Source organism: Barbus barbus (genome assembly GCF_936440315.1).
Source record: "Barbus barbus genome assembly, chromosome: 22".
NCBI lineage: Eukaryota > Metazoa > Chordata > Actinopteri > Cypriniformes > Cyprinidae > Barbus > Barbus barbus.
The window spans coordinates 6,928,358-6,945,468 of NC_136750.1; the positions used below are offsets into that span (position 1 = coordinate 6,928,358).

The window sequence follows — 17,111 nt, forward strand, 5'->3', positions numbered from 1 at the left end:
TTAAGATTGTGAAAAACAAAAATGATCTGTATTCACAACCGCAATGGAAATTCTATTCATTTCCACAATGTATTAAGTGTTTTTTTTTTTTTTTTTTTTTTTTTTTTTTCCTTCATGCACGTTTTGCGTGCACTCCACTTTTCACATGACACTCTCTCAGCAGGGACATGTGTAAGGTTGCCAGATCTGCATGCTGTCTGATTAAATGTACTTTTTTTTTTTTTTTTTATTTATGCATTTTATTTCCCAGTTGTCGGCCTATTACATAAGGTACATGACAAAAAACAAGGTTACCCCTACCCCCCCCCCCCCCCCCCCCCCGTCCAAAAAAAAAAATAATTAAATAAAATTGATCAGTTGTAAAAATATGGAAAAAAGGACCAGGTAAGATGAACTCCCTATCGCAAAAAGGGCTTAAATGTTAATAGGCATGTAGCATTAAGTTTGTGCTTGACCTCTATCTGCTGTCAGGTCTCAGTTAGTCTGTAAAGGTTAAATCACTTCATGCATTAAAAAAAAATCATTATTCTACATTGTACAAAATCCCTCAAATCACGAAAAAGTTCCTTAATTACCGCGGAAAAATACGGACTTGGCAACTCCTTTGTTTTTTTTTTTTGTATATATGACGTCACTTGAAAGCAGTTTTTCATTGGGCGTAAGTGCACAGTACCGAACATGTGCGCACGGCTCCTCTGCTTTCCTCCTCACATGTCCGCGCACACCCGCGCTGCCGATTGGCTGACAGGAGCGCGCTGCGTCATTCCGCGCTGCGAGAACCACGTGGCACTGTCGTAGAACAGCTGACCTCGCGAGCGCTGGCACATTTTACAGACGCGTGTGGGAGACCATGCCTGCGTCCCAATGTGCAGGCTATCCACCCTATCTGCTCTAAATAGTACTGAAAATGACACGTCACATAGAATTTAGGATGGATAGTATGCTCACTGGGACGCAGCCCATAAGATTTCACGGAGCGCCTTTATTTCTTATGTAAAAAAAAAAAAAAAAAACTGCCAAGTATGTTTCATACATTGCACTCTTATCATTTTCATTCATTGATTCCATGCCCCACTTGCCCATTTTTAATTGCCAGAATGTTAATTAGTAATCTAAATGCACTCATAAATGATAGTCAATAGAAAAAAATGTAATGATAATGTATTGGTTCTTAACAGCAACAACCAGATAACTATTGCCAGTTGATATGGATATTTATCTCTGCATTAATTGAGTTAAAAGAAAATCTTTGTAGAATTATTGCACTATTATTTTAATTACCCTACGTTGTTCGAATCAGATAAATCTAAAATATTATAATTGTTAACACGTGCAATAAAGATAATTAAACAATGGCAAATAAATAAAATAATATATATATATATATATATATATAATTGTTATGCTGCAAGCAGTGATTTATGTGGCCAAAACCAGCACTTCTGCCCCTTATTAAAAGTACAATGTTGATGGCTTTTCATTTTTGGGGTTCAAACCTAAAACCTTTTGGTGTCCACTCTACTTTTGGTCACATTGCATTGAACTAGCAGCATCCAATCGGACAATCCTTTGTGATTGACTTGACACCAGCATAAACATTAAAGCTGTTATATCACACTTTGCCCTGCAATAATAAATACGTGTTAACTGGTCATATGATTCCTGTCAGTGGTCAGGATTACAAAATAGCTAACACATGGACAGCCAAATGTAGTCACACTAATGCGCCACTCCTCCTCTTGTTATGTTTCGTGTCCTGTCAGACAGTCTCGTTCCTCCTCTCCACGTGCCTGCTCACAGGATTGGCCATGCCACTTATTCCCTTGCGTCACTCGTGTTTGGGGCGGGATTACATGGAATCCCTTTACCGCTATTGGTCCGGCGGTGTGCTAATCACCCAAATGGGCGTGGTCCAAGTATGCGGGGCGGGGCTTACTGCAGGTGGAGTTGTGTCAGTCTGCAATTTTGAAGTAGGGCGTAATGTGTCTCGGTCACGCTGGGTGGTCATCCTTATCAGCGAAATGACGGGAGGTGTAGATTGCCCCTGGACAGGTAGTTAGGAGTGTGTGCTCCTCTGCGAAGAGCCGAATACTCAGGACCAGGATCAGTGTTGTACATTACTGAGGTAGGCAATGCTGGTGTGGGGTTCATATTTTACTTACCCTGCGAGAAAATGCTGTCTTTTGCTCTGTTGGTGCTTATTTTTGCCCGTTTGCACTGATATTGTAAGGTCCATCTTTATTTGCACGTAAAGGTGGTAAAGCTCGTTATTTTGACCGTGTATGTGGTGTGAACAGGAGGAAGTACAGACTGAGCTCGGCTGTTGTTGTAGTATTACATAACAGTCAGGGAAGGGAGGGCTCCGAGCTCCGTGTGTTAGTTTGTGTTTAAATAAATAACCTTCCTCCTGGCAGGATAGTTCATGTCACAGACCTACCAGGAGCTTTGAAATATTTGGTGAGAGTTTTCGTGCTTATGATACTGTATTTTTACATGTAGCCTATTATATAAAGGTGCCAAGAACAGCAGTGTAATAGGCCTATATTCTGTGACAGTTACATGAGACTCGGTAATATAATAATTAAAGCTTCTTTTCGACTTTAAACATTGGGGGAAACTGGACTGTTTCTGGAGAAAAAAAAAAAAAACCGCACTAAAGCAAAACTAAAGGCTAAAATAACTAACGTATGAGATCTTGTTGCTTATTGCTTTTATAACATGGATGGAATAGCATTATGACAAACCATAATAAAATTAATATTAATTAATTAATAAATTAATAATGAGAATCAGAATGAACAATTAGCAACTAATAAGTTCCTACTTCTATATGCAGGAAATGTGGTGCTACACTGATGGCAAAAAAAGTAATGCTTCAGAATCCATGAGTGTTATTCAGCAAATGATGGCAGCATTTATCAGCATTTTATAGCGGCAAGCACAATTAAATACAATCAGAATTTAGAGTTGGATGTAGGCTATCCGATCTGTAGTTAAAGTGTCTTTGACCTTTTATAAAATGCCTTTTATGTGCACTAACATGTTGGTAAAAAGCGTTTTAACTATCATCAAGTACTCCACATGTCTGAAATGTTGGTCAAAGAGAATGCATTTTCTTTGCTCAAGTGTTGAAAAGATGAAAGATGGTTCATTCATACGCGTAACACATGGCACAGGCTTGGGATCACCATAAACAATTGTGTGTATATATATATATATATATATATATATATATATATATATATACACACACATACAAAATGTATGTGCGTACTGCATAGTCCCTTTAATAGTCCCTTAATGTTCAGGCATGTTCTGTGTTCTCTTTGTGGTGTAGTCATTTAGAGAGAGGCTGCATTTTGTACAGTAGACCCTGTGAAGACACTGTAATTGTCATGACAGAAAAGACTTGACTCATTCTGAAAAACTGACACAATGTGTGTCTTGTGTTTTGAATTTTCATTTCCTGTAGAATAAGTGCTCTTATAACCTTTAAGCAGATCACAGAACACAATATAATTTTTTTCCCTTTGATTTGTAAGTAATACTTACCTAATTAAAAAAACAACAACAACTCTCCCCTAATTTCCTAAATTCACCCTTTGTTGTCATAAATGTAGCTTTTTGGAATTAATCTCTTCAGTTTATCATTGCTACTGATCAAACATGTTTGTATGTAAGGACCTTGAGAACAAACTCCATGCCCCATGTTCGGTGTTGGGAAGTAACTGGTTTCATGTAACAGAATTACGCAATTTAATTACAAAATAAAAGTAATTGTAATCAGTTACAGTTATTGAGAAAAAAATGTGTAATTAAATTAGTTACTTATGAAAACGTTAAGGATTACAAAGGGGGTTACATCTGATTTGTTCACACACACACACACACTCCCAGATTTAATTGATTTCTTTGAATTGCAGTGACTGCTCTCAAATATGAAACACCAATGTTTCAGGAGTTTAGAACATGCTTATTCGATAACTCTTTTATTTCCTTTATGGGTTTATGTATAGCTGCTTCATTCTTTTAAGATTAACTGTTTTTTCCAAGGCATTGTTAGATTCCAGACAGTGTTTCCTGTCATAGATATGCAAATATTTGATTTAAAAAACAGTATCATTGCTAATAAAATATTTAATGTTATGACTTTAAATATGCATTTAACCTCAGAATGATCTTGAAGCAAGTCTGATTTTGTGGTGGCTATGCTTCAAAGTGGACATTGGATGCCCATCTTCCACAAGTTGGTATGTTTTGTACCTTGCTCTGTTCACAGCGGCTCGTTTCGGGGCATGTCCCTTTAAATGCTAATGAGCTCTGCTCACTCCGCCCCTCTCTTCCGTGGAAGAGCAAAGGCGATTTGCAAATAATAATAAAAAAATATAAAGTGTGAGACTTGTAACTTGTACCAGGGTAACTTGTAATCTGTAACTTAGTACATTTCCAAAGTAACCTTTCCAACACTGCCCATGTTAGAAATGGATAAAAATATTCTGCATGAGGCCACTGTCTACCCAGCTCTATCGCTCTGCTTTCAGGGCCCGGAATGCCCAAGGAACCAAGAGGAGGTGCCCAAGGGTGTGTAGGGGAGAGGGAACGCATCTCCCGTCCAGCAAGTAAAAATGCTAAGGACAAAAGCAACAGTGCCGCCGTTTTGGCTTCTAGAGCAAGAGCATACACTGAACAGGAAACAAATGGACGTGACTTGCACTGCTCTGAGAAAGACTCTGGTTACTCTGGTGAGTACTGATTGACTGTTAGATTCACCCTCTAAGAGACTCAGTTCACACTATTTTTAGTATTATGACGAGCAATACAGTTTGCTCAAAATTGTATTAAGAACAAGTGTCCCAACATACAATATACAAAAACACAAAGCAATCCTCCCTCAGGTTTCTGTGAATGTCTGAATTTCTGATTTGCAGTACCATTCAATTCAGTATACTGTATAAACTACTTTTTTATTGAATCAATCTTACCTGGTAGTTGAAAGGTGAGCAAAAGTTCTGGCAATTGGAATAACTCCTGTAGCAAATTCCCTGCAAAGAAAATCCACCCAAAAGCAACAAGTATAATTCTACACCAGTGGTGAAAGTAATCCAACAGGGCCTGGGTATAATTCTTTTTCCAAGTTCCACTCCATTTTGCACACAGCCGGGTCCTCACAGCTTTCAAAGTATACTGAAGCGTGGATGGACGAGTTCGACACGTATTCAATACCACCTAGTGGACTCGTCCTGTCTCAACATTCACGTCGCACCTGCACTGTTCGCAGACACATAAAGGCCAAAGTATACTTCGGTCCTTGCACTGTCTGTGTGATATAATTTTCCTTTTTGTTAACAACTGTTTATTGAACTTCACTCTGTGGAACAGCAGCACAAAACCAAACAGCACCAAACCATACAAATCCAGAACCCACCCCAACCCATCCCCCGGTAGACCCCCCCCCCCCCCCCCAAAAAAAAATAAAAAAAAAAAAATAAAAAATAATAATAATAATAATGAAAATATATTAATTAATATCAATAGATAAACAAACAACAACAAAAATAACTTCTACAAAGACTTTAGAAAAGAAGACAACATTAAAAACTGAATGCCACGAATGAACAGTTTTCACGTTAGAGCCATGTATACGAGAAGTAGAGAGCTCCATCGAGATGATGTCCAACAAATACACATTCCAGGTTCGTCTGTCCATTGTGTGAGGAGGATTCCAACGGTTGACCAGCAATTTTTTTGCTGCTGTGAGCGCAGCTAACAGTAAAGATCTTTGTTGGACGGACAAGGTGAAGTCCCAAAAGTCATTCATGAAAAAATGGCGCGGAGTCAAACATATCTCAGTACCCAACAAATATGATAGGTCCTGTTAGAGTCCAAAAAGGTGAGAGAGAGGGGCACTCCCAAAAAAAATGCAAAAACGTGCCTAAAACTCCTTGGGAGCAGAGATTACACTTAGGAGAAGACGACAGATTCATATAAAAACGTTTCATTGGAGTCAAGTAAACCCTATGCAGCAATTTCCAATGAATCATTTGGTGATTAGGGTTTTTAGAAGACAATTTAAACATACCCCATACCTGATCGGAAAATAAAACATGCATATCCTCATTAAGATCCTTAGCCTAAACAGTTGTAATAGATAAAGGTTTGTATGAATGCTCAAGAAGAAAGAGATAGATGACTGAAGCAGAGGAGGGAGATTCCTCAGAAGGAAGGATTAGTTTGCGCAAAGGGTGAACACGGAGTTGAGAGTTCCAAGGCACCCCATATTCCCGTAGGGCCGATCTAATGCGCAAATACATAAAAAAGGAGGTGCCTGGCAGATTATTAGCCACAGCCATATCACCCTGCAGCCAAAGACTGGTTGCCCACTGAAGCTAAGTAGGGTTGAGCCTGGTCAGTACCTGGATGGGAGACAGTGAGGCCAGCAAGGGGTGCTCACCCTGTGGTCTGTGTGGGTCCTAACGCCCTGGGTTAGTGACGGGGACACTATACTGTCAAAAAGCACCGTCTTTCGGATGACATGTTAAACCGAGGTCCTGACTCTCTGTGATCATTAAAAATCCCATGGCACTTCTCGTAAAGAGTAGGGGTGTAACCCTGGTGTCCTGGCCAAATTCCCTCTACTAGCCCTTGTCTATCATGACCTCCTAATAATCCCCATACACTTGATTGGCTCTATGACTCTCTCTCCTCTCCACCTGTAGCTGGTGTGTGGTGAGCGCACTGGCGCCGTTGTAGTGTGGCTGCCGTCGCATCATCCAAGTGGATGCTGCACACTGGTGGTGGTTGAGGAGAGACCCCCCCACATGATTGTAAAGCGCTTTGGGTGTACAGCAATACACAATAAAGCGCTATATAAATGCATCATTCATTCATTCATTCATTCATTATATTGAGTTTTAAGATTCTGGAAGGATTTTAAACCACTATCATCATAGATATCTCCCAGAGTGTTTACTTTATTATGAGTCCATTGCGGGCAATGAAATGGAGTACTGCTTGACAAAAGGTTATTATTGTGGAAAATAGGCGACTGCCTTTGCCATTTTGTAGCTAGTTGTGAACGTCTTTCAACATCCCTCCATGTGGAGAGGAGGTGTGTTACAATAGGACCAAACTGATATTTACACTGCCTAAGCAGAACTCCTGAAAAAAACAAGATGCATCAATTTATACGGATAAACAATAGGTTTCTCAATTGCTCTTCAAGACACAGAAGTGCCAGGATCAAACCAAACTGCTAAAGGGCGGAGGGAAAAGGCTTGAGCATACAGTCTAAAATTAGGGAAAGAAAGACTTCCATGTAATCTACATCGTTGTAAGGTAGTCAGTTTAATACGAGGACATTTCCCATCCCATATATACCGCGAAACACATGCATCTAGTTTGTTCCAGTAGCCAACCGGTGGAGCGAGAGGAATCATGGAAGAAAATAAATTAATACGTTTGAGAACATTCATTTTAATCACTGATATACAGGCCTGAAAAGAAGTAGGAAGACGAGACCAATTTTCCAAATCTGAGGATACTTTGGCTATAATACCATTATAGTTTTTTGAGACGATTTCCTACAGGGAAGGAAAAATATCTATACCCAAATACTTAAAGTTTTGAACCAATGGAATAGATATAGAAAAGACATGGAATCAATTTTAGAATTGAGGGGAAGTAAACATGACTTACTCCAATTAATACCCTGAGATCCAAAATGGTCAAATAAATTCAGCACACGAGGAATAGAATGTGACGGCTTCTCCAAAAACAATAAGATATCATCAGCAAACAAAGAAATATGATGATGAGTATTCCGTATATTTATGGGAGAAATTGTTTCAGATTGTCAGACCGCTTGAGCTAAGGGTTCCAAGGATAGGGCAAATAACAAAGGAGAAAGCGGGCAACCCTGATGAGTACCTCGATGTATAAAGAATGGGTTAGAGTGCACAGCACCTGTGAGAAAAGTGGCTGCTGGATTGGCATACAGAACCTTTATCATATTTATGAAACTCGATCCCAGACCCAGATGCTGTAGAACCGCCCATAAATAGTTCCATTCTAGCTGATCGAAAGCTTTCATCGCATCTAGAGATAATGCTGCGCAAGGGGAGGACAAACTATTCTTTGAATTAATAATATGATATGACCTGCATAAGTTATCCGAAGCTGAGCGAGATTTAATGAATCCTGTTTGGTCATGATGAACTATCCTATTCATAAATTTCTCTAGACGACGAGATAGTACCTTAGCATATAATTTAACATCAGTCCTAAAGAAAGTGGCCGGTAACTAGAACAGGAAGTCGGATCTTTATCTTTTTTTAACAAGAGAGAAATAACAGCTATATTAATGGATGGGTGAAATGAGCCTTGAGTAACTGAAAAATGTATCATATCTAACATGAGGGGGCCTAAATCCGACCAAAAAGTAGTATACAATTCGACTGGAATGCCATCTATGCCTGGGGATTTCCCCTTGTTCATAGATCGAATTGCTGACTCCAGCTCCTGAAGAGAGATCGGTTCAGCCAGGTATTCCGAATCCGAATCTGATAGCCTAGGTATATCAAGGTTGGACAGAAAAGATGCAAAAGAGTCAGGGAAGAAGTATAGAGGTTAGAGTAAAAAGAGTGAAAGGCGATATTAATGTCTTTTGTGTCTGTCATAATGAGCCCAGATTGGGATTTCAAAGCTGAAATATTAGCAAACTTTTCACTGTTGTGTAATCTTAGGGCTAAAAGGTGACTCCCTTGAAAATAGTAATTCTGCCTGGATCTTTGGATCAGGAATTCTGCCCTGGATCTCAGTAATGAATTGAGTTCAGACCTAACCGCCATGATTTTACTGAGTGTATTGTCTAAGAAACAACGCTGATTATCTCTAGTCAGATTCTGAAGCTGTGATTACAGTTCAACTATCTTATTGTGTCGGTTTTTCTGAAGGAAAGAGGCATATGAAATTGAGTTATTCCTTATAAATCCTTTAACTGCATTCCAAAGTGTTCGAGGATCATCCACTGAACCAGCAAATTTATTTCTGAATTGACTTCAAAAGTTCCTGTAACAATTTAGGGTTAAATCGCCATCTAGTGGCACGAGATGGCCGAGGGATAAAAGATAATCTGCACAAATTTCCATCGTGATCTGACCGAGATGAGGAACAGATATCTGCATCACGAACAGCTGAAGATAAAGAAGTAGAAATGAAAATATAGTCAATTCGCGAATAGGATTTATGAGTAGCAGAAAAGAAAGTGAAAGACTTAGCAGAAGGATTTAATAAACGCTAGCTGTCCACCAACGAGGATGAAGTTACACATTGCCGACATTTGTCAGAACACAAAGCTTGAGAATGTGATTCCTTTGGTACAGATCTATCTAGGATATGCAACATTACAAAATTCGTATCTGTACCAATACAATTTCAAAATAGAGAAAAAAGTAGGGTCAGGAGTACAAGGGGCATAAACTGAGAGAAATACAATATTCCTATTTTCCACTATTGTTTTTATATGTGTTATTCTACCATTTGTAACACAACCTGTAACACAAGCCCGTAGGGTCGTCCTTTTCGGAACTTTCAGGCAATCCGACCAGACTTGTTGCTCGAGCGTGGCAACGCGCCTATCGTGATCTGCGATAACTTTCTTTTGTTTTCTCATCTCCCCTGTTAGAAGATCCAGTTTAGAGCATAGCGACTGAGCAACTGACATGTGAGAAGCGAACTCGTTCCGCATCGCCGTCAACTCGGTTCTTAGAATGTCCTCAAAGTGTGTAACAGTGTTCGCCATCTTGTCCATCATATCGCTTGAGTTCGGTGACTTGGATTTCTTCTTAATCGGAGAAGCCGATGGAGACAACTCCTGCTGTTTAAGACTGCATGCCATCAGGTAAAGCACCACCAATGAATAAAACTTAAAACAAAACTAAAAAATCAGCAAAAAGAGGCCAAACGTATGGAGCTCTACTCGAGTGCGACTAGGTTCATGAGCACGTCACGTGACTCCCTGTGTGACATAATTTTCATCATCAGGAGTGTCCGCGAATGTCCCCCTCATGTCGTTCCAAAACCGTAAGATCTTCATACGCCTTCGGAACACAAATTAAGATATTTTTGTTGAAATCCGAGAGCCTTCTGACCCTGCATAGACAGCAACGCAAATGACACGTTCAAGACCCAGAAAGGTAGTAAGGACATCATTAAAATAGTCCATGTGACTAGAGCCCGACCGATATAGGGTTTTGGGGCCGATACCAATATTATGGAGTAAAAAAGTCGATATATCGGCCAATATTCTTTGTGTACAGTGTCTCATAGAAGTGAGTACACCCCTCACATTTTTGTAAATATTTTATTATATCTTTTCATGTGACAACACTGAAGAAATTACACTTTGCTACAATGTAAAGCAGTGAGTGTACAGCTTGTATAACAGTGTAAATTTGCTGTCCCCTCAAAATAACTCAACACACAGCCATTAATGTCTAAACCGCTGGCCACAAAAGTGAGTACACTTTTGACTTTTGACACCCATCCCATTCACACTGTATATAGAATACAGTATATACATCAACAGAATATATATACATAAACAATTCATTAATTAAACATTAATAATTAAAAAAAAATCATGAAATTCTATTAAATGTGCCCCCCCCCCAAATTCTGTGTTGGGTTTTATGGTAATCAACTGAACATGCAGCATTCAAGTTAATCCCAAAGGTGTTTATTAGGTCACATCATATTCAGAAAACACTTTTCCTGGTTGCATTTTATGACAGTGCCACTGAGTTATTTGATATGCCTTATTCAACTGTTTGTATAAGGATATTTATTGGCAATATGTTTGATTTTATCCGTGACAAAACTTCAAGGTTCCGGATGAATGGTCCTTCATTTGACTTGTCATTAGTAGACTGAAACTGCAACCCCTCTTGCTTTTGTATTTCTCTTTCTTTGTTTCCCATCTTTCCTCTTGCCTTTTCCTTCTGTTCCGTCCTATGCCCTTTTTCCTCCTACTGCTCTGTTTCTTTCTCAGACACTGGCTCAGACTCTTTGCAGATTGACGCATACGACCAGCAGAGCAGCGTGAATGAGCCTCAGGTCTGCAAGGGTTTGGGTGGGGCGGAGCAGGGCCCCCTGCAGGGAAGCCACATACTGGTGTCTGGGACACCTGAACTCACCCCTATATTCATCATTAAAAATGTGGTGTTGAAGCAGGTGAGTCAATCTTGAGACAATCAAGTTGAAAGAGTATTGGTGCTTTTCCACTGCATGGTACGGCACGGTTCGGCTCACTTTTGGGGGGTTTTCCACTGTGTACACTACCTGGTACCTGGAGGTTCCAAGCGAGCCATACAGTTATCAATATGTGACATGTAAACCCTGCTGATCACTGATTGGCTGGAGAGAATCGTCACTACGTGTGTCATGAATTTGCCACACAAGTCACCAGACCCGCTATTAAATCCAGCCAGTGAAGGATCGAACGCAACTTTTTTTTTTGGAGCGAACGCAACTGTTTTGAACGAGCGCACCTTTTTTAACAACCAAAAAATGGTTTCAAGGTCAGTTGAGGAAGTACAGACGTTCCTCTCGACGTGGAATGGAATCCATGTGTGTAATCCCGCCCACTCTAAAGCGGTACTAAACTGTAGTGGAAACGCAAACCGTGCTGAGCCGAGCCGTGCAGAGCCGAGTGGTACCACACAGTGGAAAAGCGCCATAAGAGGCTCTGTTTCAAAACACTTATAAGTTTCCTTTTTATTGTATGTAGAAAGTAGACAACAAGGCATCCCATTATATTTTAAACCAAATCCAAAGATAAAATTAATTTGGCAAATGAGAAAGAGTTATAAAGAAAACAGAATGATGTGTTGCATTGAAACACATGGTAAGAGGTGTCCGAAGGTCCTTAGTGCTTGTGATGAACACAAGAGTGGAAGTGAGTCACATAGAAAAGAACACATCCTATACAGTGCTAATTTCGTTGACGAAGACGACGACGAAAAATATTCGTCAACAAACCTTTTTTCTGTGACTAAGACGAGATGTTGACGAGCTAAAACTAATATCTGATGATAAAAACTATGACGAAATTTATGTCGCGTCTCATTAACAAGACGAGACGGGACTAAAATGTTATTTGAGGACTACCGGACATTCAAAATACATCCTATAGGCTAAGTTAACTGTCAAAATGTGCGTCTCTGTCATTGGATAAGGTGCGTTTGCATATCTAGTCTGTCTCAGTATGGCAGCCGCAGTGGACGGATAGGCTACCAAAACGCGAACTAGCGATCTGAAACAATGGCCTCAGCACCCGAAGGGTTAGGGAGTGGGTGACCAGACGTCCCGTTTTTCCCGGGAGTCACAATTCATTGTCGATTAACTTAAAGTCAGTGAAGGTGCGATAGGCGGAAACGCGCTGATAGAAGTGCTCTCTCTCGAGCACACTCCACTTCTTCAGTTCTCATACAGCGCGCGATCAGTTCTCAGTGCTCAAATACACACACACAGCAGTCCAAATGTCTCTCGTGTAGAGTATCTCACGGAAATACAGTCCGTTATGGTTTAAGTGAGCTTAAACAGGTGGGTGAAAACTGAATGTATGTCAGTAGGCTATTACATGCATACCTTCCGTCTTAAATGGACAGCATTCCTAATTATCTGTCATAAATGTTAACCAACAAAAGATGTTAAATAAATGTATACTTGTTAAGTAAACCTACTGTATCTGAAAAATGAGTTTAATTTTATATCTCTACCAAAAAATGAAAATTTATTCCAGTTTTTCCAAATTCAGTCCTTGATTCAAATTTCTCATAACTAAGCTTAATTGATTTGGTCTAAAGAGAGAAGTATTGATGATTATTTTTGTTAGAATACTACATATAAAATAGCTACCAAAATAAATGTTGGTAACTGCAGTTTGACTAAAAGTAATGACTAAAATTTGACAAAAATGCAATGACTTTTCGTCGACTAAAACTAGACTAAAACTATGAAAGACTCAAATGACTAAAATGTGACTAAGACTATTAAGCATTTTCGTCTCAAGATAAAGACTAAGACTAAATCAAAAATGCCTGCCAAAATTAACACTGATCCTATAAAACAAGATTTTGCTGTGAAATGTGCTACATCATTTACTTGTGATTTCTTCATGTAAAACTGCTCTGTACAAGAAGGAATTCTGTCTCTCCTCCTCTTTTTCCCAAGCCTGGGCAGTCTGGTCAGGACCACATCCTTCCTTCATCTCTGTCATGGGATGGAGGTGCTACAAACAGTCAGGGTCCCACCCACGTCCTCTTGCTACAACAGCCTGGCATTAATCAAAGCGCCCCATTGCACATCATCAAACCCCAGCCACAGAGATCCGAAAGCAAGGGTGTAAAGAAGAGCAAAAACACTTACCTCCCCATCTTAAACTCCTACCCTCGAATCGCACCTCACCCGAGTAAGAAGACCCCAGAGAAACCAACGGCCAGTAGAGGAAGTAACACAGAGGAGCACAGCCTGAGTAAGAGAGTATGCACTGAGGAGAAGAGAGATGAGGTCTCCACAACCACGCAAGTGGCCAAGCAGCGTCTGCACAAACAGCCAGAGAACAACTTGCTGTTGCAGTCTCATTCCCTCTCACGTTCACTGTCTGTAGGCCATGAGACACTTTCTGGCTCTTACCAGCACCAGAGCCCATGCCGCCCATCTAGTCCCTCTGCTTCCCTCAACGTGAGCTCTCCGTCCATCTCAAGCACTCAGACGCTTTCCCCACCCTCTTCCAACGACCTCATCCAGGGCAGAAAAGAGCCCCATAAGCATTGCCCAGAACCGAATAGTGACTCTGGCAAAGGGTCAAACAACCTCAAAGGGACAGCACGGCATCGTCGCTTCCTCAACACAGTGGAGATTCTGAGCCAGCTGGGACTACTGGACATCACCTTAAGGACGCAGGATCTGCTGCGGCAAAATGCGGCCACCGAACGAGACATAGCCCAGCTCCGCCAACATGCCCATCTGCTTTTCCAGGCCGTCCAAGCAGGTGCTGATGCTCCGGCTGCCTGTAAGAAGCTCCAACAGGTCATGGCTGAGTCTGGGCACTATCCCAGCCTCAAGTGCCTACCTACAGACAGCAGCAATGAAGGGTCTCAATCAAAGGTAGAAGTCGAGGCAGCCACCAGCACCAAACCTGATACTCCTGTGGTGTACAGATATGGACTTAATGGCACTGAAGATGTGGCGCCCCCGTCTCCTCTTCTAGCTCCAAATCCAGATGCAGAATGGCAGTTGATAGGTCAATATGCTTCTGTCAGTGATAGCACCACCGCTTCTGAGCAGATCAGAGCCCATAGAGGAAGCATGAGTCCACCAGATCATCCCATAATGCCTCCAGACAGCTCTACACATGGAAACCTGCTTTAGACTGCACCCAGAAACCTGCTGAGCACTGGGCCTTTACAGCAGAGAAACAGCAAGGGAGACTTCAAGATACTTTCTCGAACATCTCAAACATGATTTCAGAGGTGTTATCATTTCCCCAATATTCTCCACGGTAACTCAGGGCTGTGCTCAAGGAAAGCGTCTTGACTGCGCTGCATGCCATCTTCCTGTCTCATCTGCATCAGCAATCACCCAAAGTGTCTGATGAGAGCTATACAGAATTTAACGCACATGCTACAGACTGCCACTCATCTATCTCCATCAGCTATCCTGCCCGATCATGGAATCCAGAAGCATCTTCAGGTTTTCAATGGCCATTTGCAAATGTTTTTGATAGCAACACTTCATGCATAGTCGATCACAGAGAAATAAAAAATGACAGCCTGTTTCCTACTTTGTTGATTATATTAGAGACTAGCTGAATAATTTGCAATCGCTGTCAGTTTGTAGCATGCAGCGTTTCTGAAGAACATGACTGGGAATGGTATTTTGCAAAAATGTGGTAATAATTAGTTATGAGTTCCCCTCTGTGAGGCCTTGTCGCTTAAAGAAAAGAAGGATGGTGCATGAAGGTCCTAAAAAGTCCACACATGCAAAGACACTAAGAACTGCGTAAGAATTATTCCCATGGTGATCTTGCTAAAGTCCATGGAGTTTTTGTTCTTCTATGCAGTGCGCACTTCATTAATCTCATTGCATTGAACTGCTTGCTTTACATCTTTGATGATGGACCAAGACGCCCATTACTCAAGCCTTTTGAACTGGGTTCGCGGAGATGAAGGGTCAGATTTGAATGTTTAAATGAGCTGTATTTCTCATTCATTTGATCACAGATCATGACGTCTTTGGGAGCTTTCTTGAGTTAATAGTGTTTTGTGCCAGCCTTAATGTATTCTGCAACATCTTTACATTTCCTCCCCAATTCTCTACTAAAGCACCAAGCTTTTTGGCACATTTTTGATACTCTTTCTTGACATGACATTAATGTATTATTTGTTGTTGTTATGGTATATTTCCTTTTACTTGCTGAGTATTTCTGAGTAACAGAAGTTGTGTATGAATGTGGAGTCACTGATTTGTGTCTAAAGAAGCCATCAGGCTCACACAGAGATTTTGCAGAATTCTGATGTCATTTACAAAATTATGCACATTATCATTGCATATTCATTTATGAAATATTTTGGCTAATTAGATTAGGGTTTCAGCATTTAGTACTTTGTTTTATGTTTCAGTAGAGCAGATTTTCAGTTTTTTTCCCTAAAATAAATACAGAAAATAAGAAAAAATTGTTTAATAACCTTAGAGTTCTTCTTTGTGACTGATTTTTCTTTCTTCATTAGCTCTTTAATTTTCTTTTTATAGATATTAATGGTGTGTTTGTACACAGCAATGATCTTAAGTCTAAATAAATGGCAGTACAGGATGGATGTTCTGAGCCGTGTGTGTTTGATGGCCTGGTGAAGCGAAAAATGAGTTTGTGTTTCAAATGAATGGCATGCTATGACATGATCGATATGTGTGCTGCCCATGTAGCAGCACAAGACGTACAGTATGTGATGCAATTCTAATGCATTTTAAGAATGTTTGTGCAAGCTATATTCTGACATATGTGATATGAAACAGATGATGAAAGTGTGCGTAAGTATATGATACTTTCAGTGTTTCCACACAGTATGTTGCTGAAGTCAGAATCACCGCAAAAGTTACACTATTACACTACATGCAAATGCAAATAAAAAGCTTCATTAAAAGGCCTTTGGTTTGTTTGTACATACATTTAATGCTACATTTGTTGAATATAAATACACTTGGTCATGCTTGGTCCTTTTCCGAACCGAGACGGTGTTGCCTGAGTTTTCAGTATCACATGACTTTGTTCATCAGTTGTTGTGGTCATAGATAAAAAAAAGCACGTTAATACTTTGCATGCAACTTAAATTAATTGTCTAAAGATGTCTTTTCTGCATTAACAGTTACTTAATGTAAGGATTAGACTTTTTGCAAGGGCCTGTGATTTTAAAAGTCATCACTATGGAAAGAGAATGGCAAAATGTTTTGTTTAAAAAATATCTTGTCTTGAAAAAGAAGAATAGCTTGTCTTGTACAGCTTCTCATCAGCTGCTTATCACATCTCTTTTTCTTCAAACACAGTTTGAAATCCTGTGAACTGTTTCTAAGGCAACCCTCAAGGATCCCCATAGTACAGAATATAACAACAGACAGATTTAGCTATAAAGCTTTGGTTATTTTTCTTCATTTACTTACTTTAAAGTATTTTTATGTACAGTGCATCAACCGTACCGTGGTCTCCCCATATTATAAATCATACAGGAGGAAGTTATGCAAACCTGTAGATTAACATTATGTCAGGCAACTGTGAAAGGAAACAACCACACATGCCTCTGAATCGTGTTGGATTAATGGTATTAAATTTATTTGGTGAATGATAATTTTGGAACCTCAAATGATCTACAAAAAGATATATGTTGTCAAATGGTCGGTTCCAACTTAAAATAACATTTGTTATTTTAATTCTATATTCCATGCTGAATTTACAACATAGCCCCACACTCATTTGCTATAGGTGTTTGTAGGGTAAACGAGTGAAAACAGACAAAAATCTAATTCAGGTGAGTCAAATACATAGTACAGATTTTACCAAA

The 17,111-nt window shown here is 40.0% G+C and overlaps 1 protein-coding gene across 1 annotated transcript; it reads left to right on the forward strand.

Annotated features, from left to right (window-relative positions):
* Positions 1-1,918: 1,918 nt before the first annotated feature.
* LOC306888766 (CLOCK-interacting pacemaker) lies at positions 1,919-16,565 on the forward strand. The gene is made up of 4 exons (XM_079447206.1): positions 1,919-2,125; positions 4,542-4,742; positions 11,048-11,229; positions 13,231-16,565. Exons 2-4 carry the CDS (start codon positions 4,550-4,552, stop codon positions 14,428-14,430), a joined length of 1,575 nt encoding a protein of 524 aa, XP_079303332.1. The 5' UTR covers positions 1,919-2,125; positions 4,542-4,549; the 3' UTR covers positions 14,431-16,565.
* Positions 16,566-17,111: the final 546 nt, after the last annotated feature.